Source organism: Montipora capricornis, chromosome 6 (assembly GCF_036669925.1).
Source record: "Montipora capricornis isolate CH-2021 chromosome 6, ASM3666992v2, whole genome shotgun sequence".
Taxonomy (NCBI): Eukaryota; Metazoa; Cnidaria; class Anthozoa; order Scleractinia; family Acroporidae; genus Montipora; species Montipora capricornis.
This window is the reverse complement of record NC_090888.1, coordinates 15,906,490-15,921,489: the sequence shown is the minus strand read 5'-3', so window position 1 is coordinate 15,921,489 and position 15,000 is coordinate 15,906,490. Positions and strand designations below refer to the sequence as shown.

The 15,000-nt window shown below is 40.9% G+C and overlaps 2 protein-coding genes across 2 annotated transcripts; one reads left to right on the top strand and one right to left on the bottom strand.

Annotated features, from left to right (window-relative positions):
- Window positions 1–5,971: 5,971 nt before the first annotated feature.
- Window positions 5,972–11,993, bottom strand: LOC138053290 (uncharacterized). Its single transcript, XM_068899945.1, has 6 exons — window positions 10,740–11,993; window positions 9,134–9,208; window positions 8,366–8,449; window positions 8,200–8,259; window positions 7,262–7,333; window positions 5,972–6,441 (listed from the first exon to the last, which is right to left on the bottom strand). Exons 1-6 carry the CDS (start codon window positions 11,926–11,928, stop codon window positions 5,972–5,974), a joined length of 1,950 nt encoding a protein of 649 aa, XP_068756046.1. The 5' UTR covers window positions 11,929–11,993.
- Window positions 11,994–13,789: 1,796 nt separating this feature from the next.
- On the top strand, window positions 13,790–14,314 carry LOC138053289 (uncharacterized). The gene has a single exon (XM_068899944.1). The coding sequence runs from the start codon at window positions 13,790–13,792 to the stop codon at window positions 14,312–14,314; it is 525 nt and encodes a 174-aa protein (XP_068756045.1).
- The last annotated feature ends 686 nt before the right edge of the window (window positions 14,315–15,000 follow it).

The window sequence follows — 15,000 nt, the reverse complement described above, 5'->3', positions numbered from 1 at the left end:
TAATATTTAACAACCTGAAGATAGCGGCGTCATGCAGATCACGTGATTCCTCCGACTGAAAAAATCTTTCCAGAATAAAACTCCTAAGGCGTACACAAATTTTGCTAGCTCATGATTGCAGAGAACCGACACGCCAGAGCGCTTTTGCTTCTCCAAAATGAACACGCAGGGGTCCGTTTTTGGAAGGTCCCGAAGCTTTTCGAGCGCATTTCAGATGCCATTAAAGCATTCTCTTCAAATAGAAGAAGCTTAAGGCATAAAATAACTGCGGGTGCCTTTTAACTAGTATAAGGACCAGGTAACAGAATAGATTTTTCAAGTACGGGCATGGTCGTTTCACCAATGGCATTTTCCGTATATTCGAGAAACAGGATGTTAGCTACAGGCCCTATGTGAAGACACTTTGAATTACATCAAACAAGGGAAAGGTTCTTGAGAGGGAAGATTGAAAGCCACCATGCAAGGGATTTTCATTTACCAAGAGATACGATAAACGAAAGAGAGAAGTGATCCTCGCGATTATCTGGAAAATACAACCAACTGTCTCTTTTTGACACCTGAAAAAATCGGATGGCTCCATTGGGATCCGAACCCATGACCCTCTGCGATGCCGGCACAGTGCTCCGCCCACTGAGATATGACTGAAAGCACTCAGTTTAGAGCCACCTTACTTTTCCAGGTTTCTATCAGGAGACAATTGCTTAAATTGTCCGGATAAGTGAGAGGGTCACTTCCCTCTTTAGTCTATAACTCGCACTTCAAATGTACTTTCATTTACAATAAACATATATCTTTCCTATACAATACAATACAATACATACAATACAATACAATACAATACAATACAATACAATAATACAATACAATAATTTATTTTCCCACGTTATCGTCTAAGAGCACAGGCGCTCGTTCAAAATACGAACGTGCATTAAATCTACAATTATAATAATAAAATCTAGTGTATAAAAAATATATTTTAAAAAAAAATTGCAACTGAATTTATCTTAGCTTAACATTATCGGCCAGCTTGAGCGCACTTGTAGGCAAAAATTAAGATTAAATATTAATACCATTTCCTCTTAAATTGTAAGACGTTTTTCTTATGATAGTATATAAAAAAAATAATAAAAATTGCAGCTGAATTGATCTTAGCTTAACATTATCGGCCTGCTTTCGGCCAGCTTGACTTTAACTGGAAGTTTATTCCACAGTTGAGCGCACTTGTAGGCAAAAATTAAGATTAAATTTGGGAACGCAAAGATTAATACCATTTCCTCTTAAACTGTAACACGTTTCTCTTATGCTAAAAAAAGTGTTCAATGTATTTCGGCCCTGTATTCCCAATGCACTTAAATAAGAGGATCAGAGATTGTTGCTTTTTCCTACGCTCTAAAGTGTCCAACTTGGATATGTTTACGAGTTCTTGGTAAGACAATGACTTCCCGGTGCCCTGTCAGTGTCCTTAATATATAATGATTGGCATCTTCGATTTTATTGGCCTGGACGTTCCCTACCAATAATAGGAGGGGACTACAATATTCTAGATGTAGTAAAATGAAAGGATTGTACAATGCTAGAATAACGTTCATAGGTACAAAACGCTTAATCCTCCTAAGTGCGCCGGTCTTCGCATACGCCTTTTTTAGCTGACTGGAAATATGCTCTCTAAAGTTTAACAGGCTATCAAGTTCCACGCCCAGGATTCTAATAGAGGGAAGTTTAGTAACGCCAGAACCATTCAAAGTTAAGTCAAGATCGTACTAGTCTTGCAAGGACCGATTGGAAGGGCTTGCGTCTTGCCCTTGTACATGTTTATCAACAAATAGTTTGCATCGAACCACTCCGACAAGCTGCTGCATGAGACCCTGGTTCACAACAAAGTGCGGGGCAATGGGCGAGACATCTGATGCATACAGAGTCGTTTCATCATCGTATAATCTCAAAGACACGTCCAGGACCGCGTAATTCCAGTCATTAATAAATATATTAAACAACAGTGGCCCGAGGAGGTACCCCCGTGGAAGCCCCGCCCTCAACTCTGAATAACTTGAGAACGCACCGTGCAAACAAACCCTTAATTTCAGATACGATAAAGATACTTGGAGACTAAGGGGTAGATAGTGGGGTAAGGGTGTCTACTATAAGAGACAATTGCTTAAATTGTCCAGATAAGTGTGAGGATCACTTCTCTCTTTCGTCTTTAACCCGCACTTCAAATATGCATTCATTTCAGATACGATAAAGATACTTGGAGACTAAGGGGTAGATAGTGGGGTAAGGGTGTCTACTATAAGAGACAATTGCTTAAATTGTCCAGATAAGTGTGAGGATCACTTCTCTCTTTCGTCTTTAACCCGCACTTCAAATATGCATTCATTTGAGATACGATAAAGATACTTGGAGACTAAGTGGTAGATAGTGGGGTTAGGGTGTCTACGATAAGAAACATGTACTCGGTTGCCCAGGGGTAGAAAGTGGGGTAAGGGCTGAGTGTTTGACTCCCAGCTGCAGGAGTAATCAGCATGCAAATTGTCTTCATAATATCATTAAAATGTCTGTAAAACAGGTATTGAGAAGGAAGATAATTAACAGCTTAACAGGTGTGGTTTTGATTTAACACCAAATTCTCATGACTACTCAACAAAGAACTCTATGGTACTAGTTAGGAGAATGAACGTTTTGATCTTGGGAATGAAAGGGTTAACAAAGGAAATAAGAGAAGACAAGAAAACGGTTCTTTTTCGTCCTTAAGAAATTTTCCTTGCCCTAACAACATGACCGTGGAGATGAACGTTTTGGTACCTTACGGAAAATGACGGTATGAGCCTTGAACTCGGGTTGAAAGATGTTTCTAAGGTAATTTTCAGGTAAGAGCATATCAGGACCCTCTTAAACTCGCTGCTCCCGATAAGTAGAATAAACCGATCAAACTCTCTTGTTAAATTGATTTAATTCGTAAACAAAACACCATATTTATACAAAGCAAAGTAATCGAGAAATTTCCTTAATAAGACCTTTGAAAAATTGCATAAAAAGGATACCCAAAAACGATTATTTGCTTCACCTTGAAAACGCAGGAATATATAGATATCGATTATACACAATAAAAACACCATTTAAGTGAACACCTTAATAAATTACTCTATAAGGATGTTGTCAGATTTGTTGAACCTGAATGTGAAAAGCTGCAGCAATCTTTGCAGCTTACTAGACCTATTGATGCATCAATTAAAGCACTGAATAGGCCTTTTTCAATATATTAAAACTAAGCTTGAAAGAGAGGTTTAGAGGACAAAGACAAAGGAAAGTGGATATGTAATTATTTTTCACATTCATTCGATAGTGTTTCGATCTTTTTTGTCCTCACTGCCTCACTATCAAGCTGAATATTTGACATTTGGAGAATGGCCTGTTGAAACTAGCATTTGCCTTAAGTAGTTGCCACTAAAATTCATTTGTTATTACATGTAACACGTACATAAATTTATTTTACAAGAATCAGGTTACTGAACCTGAATCTGAAAATCCGAAGCACTCTTTGTATCTAAGAGACGTTACAAAATTAATCAATGTGTTGTTGTTGTCGCTTTAAATGCCGTAATTTGCATTATCTGATATAATTTTTCCTTCATAATGGAGTCATGACTACTCTGAAACGTCAAATTTCACTTTTTTTATCGTTTTGTGCTTATATCTCTTTTAATACGAACGTGTTGCTGATACATAAATGAAAGCACCCAACTGAAACTAACATTTGCCCAAATAATTTCTACTAAAATTCATTTGTTATCCTGCTGTCACATATTCAGGAGCAATGTTCTCCAAAAAAAGAGTAGAATTTCACCAAAAAAGGTAGTTCAAAAAACACTTGTTCAGAACTGATTTAGATATCATCACAGTAACGCACTACCAAGAAAGTGACTTTTAACCTTTCAGTGCATGCTTACAGACAAACAAAAGGTGGGGAGGTGAGGAGAGATAGTCGTCAAATTCAACAACAACACTAAAAGACAATAGGGACCTTAAGCAACGACTACGACAACGGCTACGAGAACGCCATAAATTTGCATATTTAGTGGGCAAAAACAATAGCTTTGCACGCCCTGCACGTGTGTTTCACATTTTGATAGTTTCTTTTTTTGCCGTTCTCGTCTTGACTACGACGTGAAATGATTAAATTTGAGGTCATGTGAAGAACGAGAACGAATTTTCTCTCTAAATATCCACACTGCTCTCATCAGTTTTATTATTGGATTGTGTATTCACACATTCCAAGCCGCGGAGTGACATGGAATAATCGCAAATTTATTACAATAACGGGAAATAATATTTTTAGACAACGTTCACGTATTCGTCGTCATCGTCCTTGCTTAAGGTCACTAATATTGTGAGTCATGATCCTGTTGGCATCGATGTAAACACTAAAACCTTTAGAATGAAGATCACGCTCACAACAGAAATTTGATGCGAGAGTCTAAACTAAGGCGAGAAGCACCAATGACGCTGTAAGACAAATCCAAAGTAGTAAGGGAGGTGTTAACTGTGAGGGACTGGGAAAGTCAAGTAGCACCCTCAGCACCAATGGAGTTGTGAGACAAATTCAAAGTAGTAAGGGAGGTGTTTACTGCGAGGGACTGGCAAAGTGCAGTAGCACCCGCATAACCAATGCAGTTGTAAGACAAATCCAAACTAGTAAGAATGGTGTTTACTGCGAGGGCCTGGGAAAGTGATGTAGCACCCTCAGCACCAATGGCGTTGCACGCCAAATCCAAACTAGTAAGGGAGGTGTTTCCTGCGAGGGCCTGGGAAAGTGAAGTAGCACCCTTAGCACCTATGGAGTTGCCAAACAAATCCAAAGTAGTAAGGGAGGTGTTTACTGCGAGGGCCTGGGAAAAGGCAAGAATTCTCGTACGTGATTCGAAGCATATTTGAATTTCCGTCAAATCAAGACTTTTGCCAAAGGTATAAGCTAATTCAGTATACAGGTTTTCGGAGCAAGTTTTACATTCTTCTATGACATCTAAAGCCATCTCCAGGTGCAAGTGCTGGTCATCCGGAGATCTGCGGCCTCTGACATTTACAAGTGAGGCGACACCATTCACAATCGACACTGCCGTTTCCTCGGATTGCGATGCTATGATTCCACTCATGAACATGAAAACGTGATTTAGTTCATGAAAATATCTTTCGTCGGTCAGAACTGACTTCTGTTCAATTGCTCCATCCAGGATGGAAAACGCAAGATGTAGACCAGAGAAGAATTCTTGAAAACTCTTGTGAAAAAAGCTATAACGGAAACAAGGTGTTCTCTTACTACCGCCAGCCTGGATCGAGAGAAAGCCAAATTTAATGAACAGACTTTCCGTGAAATTCCCTTCGACGTCTTCGAAATGCTGTTCTCCTTCAAAAAGAGATTCTTGCGCCATTTTTCCTAGGGTCATCAGTTCCTTCTTGTAAACTATTAGAAGGTCTTTACCACTACTTGGTAAGTGGTTCTTCATTTCGTATCGCCTCAAAACGAAGAGAACGATCTCTACGTACAGCTGTGTTCTGTTGTTTGGTAGAATGCCGCCATAATCTTCGAAAAGCACACAGAGCAGAAGTGTATTTAAAGGGTTTTTTGTCAGTTCTGCTAAAAGTCCGTCAATATGCTGATCATCATCGTCATCGTCGTCACCACCATCATCATCATGATACGGATACCACAGTACTTTAATCAGCTTCTCTCCCATTTGCGCTGTGTGTCGAAAATACTTCCTTATAAAACACTTCGCATCACTGCTTGTGAATCCCACAATCTCCAACAGTGTGTCCGAGTAAGGTTTTACTTTACTTCCTGCTTCGTGACGAGAAGTAAGAACAATGTGACAACCAGGGAGCAGCTTTCTTTGAACAAGACTAAAGTACACAGCCAATTTTGAGGGTCTGCCTCATCTAACCCATCGAGCACTAACAGGACTTTAGAAGGGTTTCATCGCACGAAACGGAAAAACGTTTCCTTCAAATCTGGGTCAATTTCTTCCGGCAGAATTTGATTGTCAATAGCTTCCCAGATGCTAGAATCAATTTCACGACATCTGAGGAGCAAGAGCACCTCTACTTTTGGGAAAGACTCGTCCCATTCGCAGTCTTGTTTAGTTGCCCAATCATATGCCAGCTTTTGACAGTAGGTCGTCTTACCCATGCCGGGTTGACCCTCAATCAGGACAATCCGTGGATGTTGGCCATCTTCGTGTGATGTTAAATTACTTGTGATGTTGGTGTTTTCTTTCGGCAGCGTTCCGCGTGTCTTTTCTTTTGCGACTATCTTAAGTCTTGTGAAAATGTTCTCTAGTGGGTAGCTGAACCCTTTACTCCAAGGAACTGGAAAAACCACCCCTTCACGCCTTTGGTAAATTTGTCTTATGGATTCTATGATATCACTTTGACATGAAGAACTAGCTGCAAAAACAAACAAACACCAAGAAAATAGGGTCAATTTAGAAGTTGATTGACTCAGAGTTACTAGCTTTTCCTTTTTCAGGGGTGAGAGACGATTTTCAATTTCAAAGCGAAAATCCATCGCTTCCTTCTGGTAGACTATTCTTGGCTTACCGATTTCCTAGCTAATCCGTCTTCACATTAAGATTCATTATTCACACGAATAAAGTGTGCGAGTCAAGTTTCGTGAAGAAATTGCGAGAATGTACTGACGCAAATATATTTGCTGAAAAGCTGGCGGGTCAGAAAATGACTATCACAAGATAAATTTGATCCTGTGAGTTAATTTAGAGGTGTCAGTGGTATGCAAGCCCTCTTGGCTGATTTTCCTACGTATCGCCGCTTTACAAGTCATTTCTGGTACACACACAAGCAGAGTTTCTAAATGAACCTGTTGTCCTATCCACGTTTGTTTTCATACAAAAATTCCCACATAATGTTTTCTGCCGGCGTGCATACGTGTTAGGCTTGCACATCACAGTGCTTAGAGGTAAGAACTAAAACAAGCACGAGTTAACATAAAACCAACACAATATTACAGGAATAATAATATATTCAAATTGAAATGCAGTGACAATTATAATAAAGTAACAAATCCACTTGAAAACCACGTTGGGCAGAGCAAAAAAGCTCATATCTAAAAATTGCTCATTTTTGCACAACACATTTTACTGCAATATTTTGGACATGTTGATTTTTAAGATTGTATGATTTTTTTCGCCTCGTCGATTTCCAACATGGTCAAATTGCCTCTATCGCACTTATTTAAGGTCACATATACCTTTCATTCGATGAGAAGCCAGCGAAGAAGATGGAGAACTTACGCTTGTAAATAGGACCTGACGTTGTTCATCTGTCAAAATCACATAACAAACCATACATGACTGAAGGTTGGCATTCGCATAAACGGCGCACACGGTACGAGCTCATTTGAATCGTTCTCACTTCAGTTTTTGCCGTAATAGCAAAAGGTCACAGAAAAGATTAAGATGCTCACTCGAGCAGTGGTGACGCAGTGGTGACGCAGTGGTGGCACAAGGATGGTACAGGGGTGGCGCAGGGGTGGCGCAGGGGTGGCGCAGGGATAGCACAGGGATGGTGCAGGGCTGGTGCAGGGGTGAGAGGACTCGCCTCCCACCAATGTGGCCGAGGTTCGATTCTCGGTCCCGTCGTCATATGCGGGTTGAGTTTGTTGATGGTTATCTCCTTGCCCTGGGTGGTTTTTCTCCGGGTTCTCCGGTTTTCCCCTCTCCAGAAAAACCAACACTGCCAAATTCCAGTTTGATCCGGAATGCACGGACACATGTTGAACGAGCTCCTGAGCGCTCTTAAGGTGTTCCGTGAGTAAACAAATTACAATTGCAATTATTTACAAAAAAATAATACAAAGTGCTACTTAGGTCGGTAATTATATTTTTGATATTGGAAAGGTTATCATAATTTCAATTCAGGCAATGCTCACGGTGTCACCCGCATCCAACTGAGGTTATCCGTATCTTCAAGTGTACGCAACGTTTAGGCTCATGACGCCACAAAGGCCAAATAAAGAAAGCGCTGTCACGGTAATGTCTAGAAACTAATCCCCCGGGAATTGAACATTGCATCTTTTGTTCAGTTAAAGAAACCAAGACACCTTATCACGTGAGTAAACAGTCTCTATTCGAGAATTGTCCTTCCAACAGCCGCTTTGTACTTGTGAAAGTCCTAATTATTCCTTACCGGACTTTCTCTTTAAACTTCCTTGTGCTTCTGATGACATCTGAGGCTCGCAGGAAGCATCTGTCGAAATAAATGAAGGCGAACAATACGTGAGTCTTTCAGAGTTACGAAAAAACATGGTCAAATTGAATCCAACATGGTCAAATTCCCGTAAGGTCATTTATACCTTCTCTTCGATGAGAAGCCACAGAAGAAGATGGGAAGCCTTTACTTGTAAATAGGAGATGAGTTTGTTCCTTGGCAGAAACATCTGTAAAAGTCAAATACAACAAACCATACATTACTTTACATTAAGTTGGAATTCGCATAAATGATAAACGGCATACACAATACGAGCTTATTTGAAGCTTAATCTCATTATTTCTGGCTCAACAACTCTTACCAGCAGCGAGCCATTTGATTGACCCTTTTGGGAATTCTTCTAGCTAGACAGCAGACACCTAAACTATCTACTGTTCGTAACTAACACAACACATAAAAAGAACGTGTCTAGGTTTCGTTATTTGGCAGACGTAAGACTGCACAAGCAGTATCCACAGTGTACATCAACACATTTCGCGCGGTGATCTCATGGTTACTGTGCTCGACTCCGGATCGAGTGGTCCGGGTTCAGGTCCTGGCCGGAGACATTGTGTTGTGTTCTTGGGCAAGACAGTTTACTCTCACGGTGCATTTCTCTACCCAGGTGAATAAATGGCTACCGGCGAATTTATGCTCGGAGTAACCCTGCGATGGACTCCAGGGGGGAGTAAAAATACTCCTAGTCGCTTGATGCTACGGAAACCGGAGATAAGCGCCGGCCTGATGGGCCTTCTAGGCTCGTAGCAGGCTTTACATTACATCAACAATTGCCAGAAAATCATAATTCAAAGAACTGTTCTGTCAGCTAAATTTAGAGTCAGATTAAAATTTCCTTCGGTTTACATGACTTTACCTGCATGTTGCTTAGACTCCTCCTCTTCCTCTCGTGCTTTCTTTGGTGAAAGGCCATGATCAGTCAAAGAGATATCTGTAAATATTTGAAAGTAGAAATTTGAAACACCTGCAATCTTGGATAAAACTCTTGGGAAAAATTCTGGCGTGAAAATCCTCCGATATGCACTCTCAATTTTGTCCCCACTCTACCCTATAACAATGTTGATAATGTGGTGAAAACTATCGTGCAACCCCTTTGGCCGTTTCTTAACCAACATTGGATTACGGGGAGGAGGGAAAGTACACAGAAGTTAATCTTTTCTTACACAGACAAACGAGGAAATGACCATTGTTCAGTGGTATGTCACATTTCCCACCTAATTTTGTCCAAGATTGTTGGTGGGAGGTAGAATTCAGTTAGAAGGCCACAGGAAAGATTCAGATGCTCACTTGAAATAATCCAAAGAGCTACTGGGGTCGATAATTATATTTTTGACATTGGAGAGGTTGTCACAAGTTAATTCAGGGAATGCTCATGGTGGCCCCCATATCCATCAGTGGTTATCAGTGTCTTCAAGTGTACAGAGGGCATAGGGAAATGACATCATAAAGACCAAATAAAGAAACTAATCCCCCGGGAAACGAACTCTCCTTTTTTTAGCAAAAACACCAAGATAGCGGTGACGTTGTCTTATTTACTGGGTTAGGATTTCGAATTGGATTTTCAAGTTCGATTTTTTAGTTGGTCAGTGCAAAATGCTGACTGCAGACCGTGGGTAAAATGGAGACTAAGGTTATAATGTAGGGAAAGCCCAAACCCTTCAGAAGTGCTAACAGTTAAGCCTAAATATTGTTTTATGCGTAATTAGGCCTAAGGTTAGCACTTCCGAACAATACGTGAATCGCTCACAGCTAAGAATTAAACTATGACTATCAAGAAAATCAGGATATGATACTGAATTCGACTGTATTTATTTTTCTGTTCAGCGTTGTAAGAGTTCAATATCAGTGAATTATATTTTTAGTTGCCTTTTCGATCAAATTTTGAGTTAATGAAGCTGCCCTTCACAGTTTTATGTCTACATGTTCTTTACGCTGCTAACCAACTTTCTACAATCCTGGTCACAAGTGTTGGGACAGTTCACGGCAGATGACTGCACAGGCAGACCTAGACCGCGTAGGGCCGTCTGCCCCCCTTGCCCTTGTCAAAGTAACATAGAAATCTTGAAAAAAAAAAATTGACAATAGCTTCAGAACAGCCACGTTTCAAGAATTGTCCGCCTCCAAGAACAGTATTCTCCAACTAAAGTGACTATAAGATAGATATTCACGTCTTATTCCAATAATAACGATTTTTCAGCAATCACGTTTGATTCCAACCCCCTTTTACTACATCCGATCTAGTCTTCAGAATAGCTTCATTTTCGTTCTACATTGCTTGGGGGGAGGGGGGGGGGTCAATTATACTTCTATTCATCTTTTTCTTAAACGTCAAGAACGTAGTTGAAATCGTGGGTTTTAGAGCGCCAAAGGGGAGGTGTCCCAACAACTTATGGCCAGGATTGTAGGTTTAGATGTGAATCGATTTTTATATAAAGGGATTGAAATACATTGTTACTTCATACCATTAAGCGAGTTGATCATCTTTTTAAGAAGATCTTTGCACTGCTGATACCAGCTGTATGCCGTTCCATAGGAGTCACGCAAAACCTTAGCCTCCCCAAGCCTTGTTTGTCTGTTTTTGTTCCAGATGTCCTTGATAGCTGCTGCCCACGCATTGGGATCCTCAGAGTCAATGACGAATGAAGAACCAAATGGTACATTGCCCAGGGCATCCCCAAATCCCGAATTCTTGCTGACGATCACAGGAAGCCCAGCTGACAGAGCCTCCAGACCCGTCAAGCCAAAGCCTTCTGTTCTAGAAGGCATGAGCACAATATCCACCTCACAGAATAATCGCTTCAAAGTTTCTCGGGCTTTGACATAGCCTCTTACCCTAAGGTGATTTTTAGGAATACCGCATTCAAGAAATCGATTAGCGATCGCCTCATGTTTTCCATCGGGTGCTCCCACAAACACCAGATGAGTGTCAGGTAATGCCGCAACAGATCTTGCTGCAATGTCAAACCCTTTTAACTCGAAGTCTTCGGCATCTCCGCGACCGAACACCAGGACACTGCATAGTTTTCTTTCCTCTGGAACTTGTTGAACACTGACAAATTCATCCAAAATACCAGGAGTGAAGTCAAAGACATCTTGATCTTTTTTACAGCAGCGGAGATATTTGCGAAAGGCTTCTGCCAGCTTAGGCCCGACTGCTACAACGAAATTAGACAGCTCGCACAGCTCTACTTCAACATTGTGCTTTTCCTCGGCCCTTGAGATTGGATTTTCGTAACATTTGAACATTCCTAGTTCCTCGGGGTCAGTGTGTATCACTTGTATCCACTTGCATTTGTGAGAATTGCGGATAACTTGTGCTTGGCGACCAAGTTTCACTCCATGACCAACAACGACGTCTATTTGCAAATGCTCTGGTGGAAAGCTGAGCCATTCCAGTTCATCATATCCAGGTAGTCGTGTTGCCTCTAGAATCGTTATACCATGGCGGTGGGCTTCACTCTTATCTTCATAAGAGCACTTTGGTAAAAAGTATGTGATTTGGACTTCTGGGAATTTGGCCAGCTGTATGGCCAACTCTCTGTTGATTGTGGAAAGTCCGCCTTTACTGGATCCCCACTCAGAAGCCAAAATGGTGACTTGAACTTTGTTGGGGTTAAGTTCTTGAGATTGCTGCCATGAGGCTGACGCCATAGTTAAGTGTGGTACGTTTTAATGCTGTTGCACTGGGTTGGATAAACCTTGAGCCAGCGATATTCCGCGTCCTTAACAAACACACAAAAAAAGAAATTACCACACACATTAATAATGGTGCACAAAAAGGCAACTCTGTAAAGGAAAAAGGGTATGGAATGTCGAGAATGGCCCAGGGAAAGGCCGTTTCCTAATAACTGGGGAACAGTGGTTTTTCTACTGAGCAATGGTTAATTAAATTAGCAAGATTTGTCTTTTTAGTGCTTTCCGGCCACTAAAAGCTGAACTACACGTACTTGATACATCGGCAAACTACGTTAAAATAACTAATACTTGTGTAAGATAATATGGATAATTAGGAGAACGAATTACTACAGGTACCAGTTAAGAAGGGGAGATGCTCACTAATTAAATCTTGTAAGCCATTTTCGAGTACGCGGTTGGTTATTTTGTGGTGGAGGTCTCCAAGAGAATACATGAAACCGCAATTCAATGCCTCTACCATACACTTTTACAGGAGAGCATGTCCACAGACCAGGCAGCCTGAACCCGCCTTTAAACTTGCATTTTTCGCTCCAAATCTGTCTTCTCAAGCCGGCTCAATCAAACTTCGACAACTTTAAGAGAATGTCATTCATAAATTGACTTGAGTTTACAACACTTGTTCAGGGAAAGACAATGTTATGGTATCATATGAAACACCAATGTTTTTAATAACAAATAATATACAGTAGGTCACATAGCAACAGGACAGCCGTATAAAAACTCTGTAAAGAGTTTCACTTTAGCCTACTAATTTAACTAGCTTCACCAAGTTCGCTTTTGAGATATAAGCATTTAAAAGACAAAACGTAATGCGTTTTTGGATAGATCTTCTAACGCTATGGTCACCTGTGATGTCACAATTTTGAGCACAATTTGTTAAGCAATAACTGTTGTTTTATGTGTATGGTACCATTAACATAGATGCTTGGTGATACAGTGTTGTACAACTGATTCTATCATTCCAATCATGTACATTTTCGTCAAAGTTGTCCAGCCCCTTAAGCACGCAGTCAAAAGTATCATTCTTAATAATTTTAAATTACTCCAAAATGATCCCGAGACTGGTAGAATCTTTTCGCAACCTCCACTTATTTCATTTAAACGCGACAAAAACGTAGGCAACTTTTTAGTTAGTAGCGCGCTCAAAACTAACGAGCAACCCGGCACTTTCACATGTGCGCGCTCACGATGCAAAACTTATCTTTTCATTCTTAACACTAGCAAGATATCGGGACCTAAGCGATCTGTTAAGATCACCGATCGTTTCACATGTACCTCCGCAAATGTCATTTATTGTATAACCTGTACGTTATGCAATAAACTATACATTGGCGAGACAGGTGGACGACTAGGCGACCGATTCCGCGAACACTTTCGCGATGTTGAGAAGAATGACAAGGATGCATCTAAGCCAGTCGCTCGTAATTTTAATCTGCCTAACCACTCCATAAAACACATGGCTATCTGCGGCCTTTCCCTACATCTAGGTACGACGGAAAGCCGCAAGAATCTGGAACAAAAATTCATCTTTCAAATCGGCACCCTTAATCCTCACGGTATTAACGAACGCTTTTCATTTAACTAATATATTCCTATTTTTCACGTTGCCATGTTACCACCAATAGCGTAGGTCCTACTCTACTATAAAAACTACACGTAACCCATAATCCCTCGATTCGCTCTGACGAAGGGCTAACGCTCGAAACGTCAGCTTTTAGAATCTCTGTACGGTGGCCAATTTACATTATCAACTCCGTTGATAAAACCAAATTTTTCTTAAACCAAGTTTATTACATGGTGTCAGAAGTGGCCCATCATGGAACACATGAAGCCTATCGGACCTTTAAGATTGGACGGAAACATTGCCGAAAATTGGCGCAAGTGGAAGCAGCGCTGGGTGCTCTATGCTAAAGCCAGTGGAGTAGATTCCAAAGTTGAGGAAACTCAATGCGCGGTCTTCTTACACACAATCGGGGAAGAGGCTCTCGAAGTGTATGATACCTTCACCTTCATAGAGGAAGAGGCGAATAAGATAGAACCCCTTGTGGCGAAGTTCGAGACGTACTGCTCACCGAAAAAGAACGTTACATATGAACGCTATCTTTTCTTTTCGTGTACGCAAAATAGCCGGACAATTGACGCCTTCGTAACTGATCTTCGCATGAAGGCGAAGACCTGCGAGTTTGGAACTCTTCACGATAGTCTTATCAAGGACAGGATTGTATGTGGAATAGACAACAACAGTGTAAGGGAGCGGCTACTACGCAACACAGAGCTTACACTTGAAGTTGCAATTAACACCGTGCGAGCCGCAGAAACGAGTAAAACTCAGATCAGATAGAAACCCTGACTAACTCAACCTTAGAAGCAGCAGCTATCAACCTCGGCCAAAAACAAAATCAGAAAACAAAGCCTCCACTAAGAAAACAGCCCCCAAAACTAACAGAGCAGAAACAGAGTAAAAAACCATGTGGTCGTTGTGGCTCTCACCACAAACCAAGAGAATGTAAAGCATTTGGTACCACATGCCATAGATGTCAAGGCAAAAATCATTTTGCCCACATGTGCTTCACCAAAAGCCCAAATTCTAACCACCAAAAGCTTCACGAGGTCGGGCAACAATCGGACACCGAAACAGACGAAGATCTCTTCCTTGGAGAGCTAGAGTCATCACAGAAAGACAAGAATGAACTGTTCACAAATTTAAACGTGAATGATGAAAACATCCGTTTCAAAATAGATACAGGTGCACAATGCAACGTTATTCCGGAACATGCTTTTGAAAAGCTAAGAAAAAAGCCAAGTCTGCAGACAACATAAGTCACGTTGACGGCCTATGGTGGGGTACGCGTCCCTATAAAAGGAACATGCACCATGAAAATCAAGCACAATGACCAAAATATTGATGTCAAATTTTTCGTGGTCGCTGTTGACAAAGCTCAGCCCTTAATTGGTCTACAAACATGCCGAGATCTCGAACTGATTAGTATCAACAACAATGTGAGTGCAGTAATAGCTAAAGAAACT

Excerpts from the sequence above, each read along its gene's own strand:
- LOC138053290 (XM_068899945.1), bottom strand. The coding sequence starts at position 11,928 with ATGGCGTCAGCCTCATGGCAGCAATCTCAAGAACTTAACCCCAACAAA. Across the intron at positions 8,450-9,133 it reads GGAGTCTAAGCAACATGCAG|ATGTTTCTGCCAAGGAACAA; the intron begins GTAAAGTCATGT and ends TGACTTTTACAG. Across the intron at positions 8,260-8,365 it reads GGCTTCTCATCGAAGAGAAG|ATGCTTCCTGCGAGCCTCAG; the intron begins GTATAAATGACC and ends TTATTTCGACAG.
- LOC138053289 (XM_068899944.1), top strand. The coding sequence starts at position 13,790 with ATGGAACACATGAAGCCTATCGGACCTTTAAGATTGGACGGAAACATT.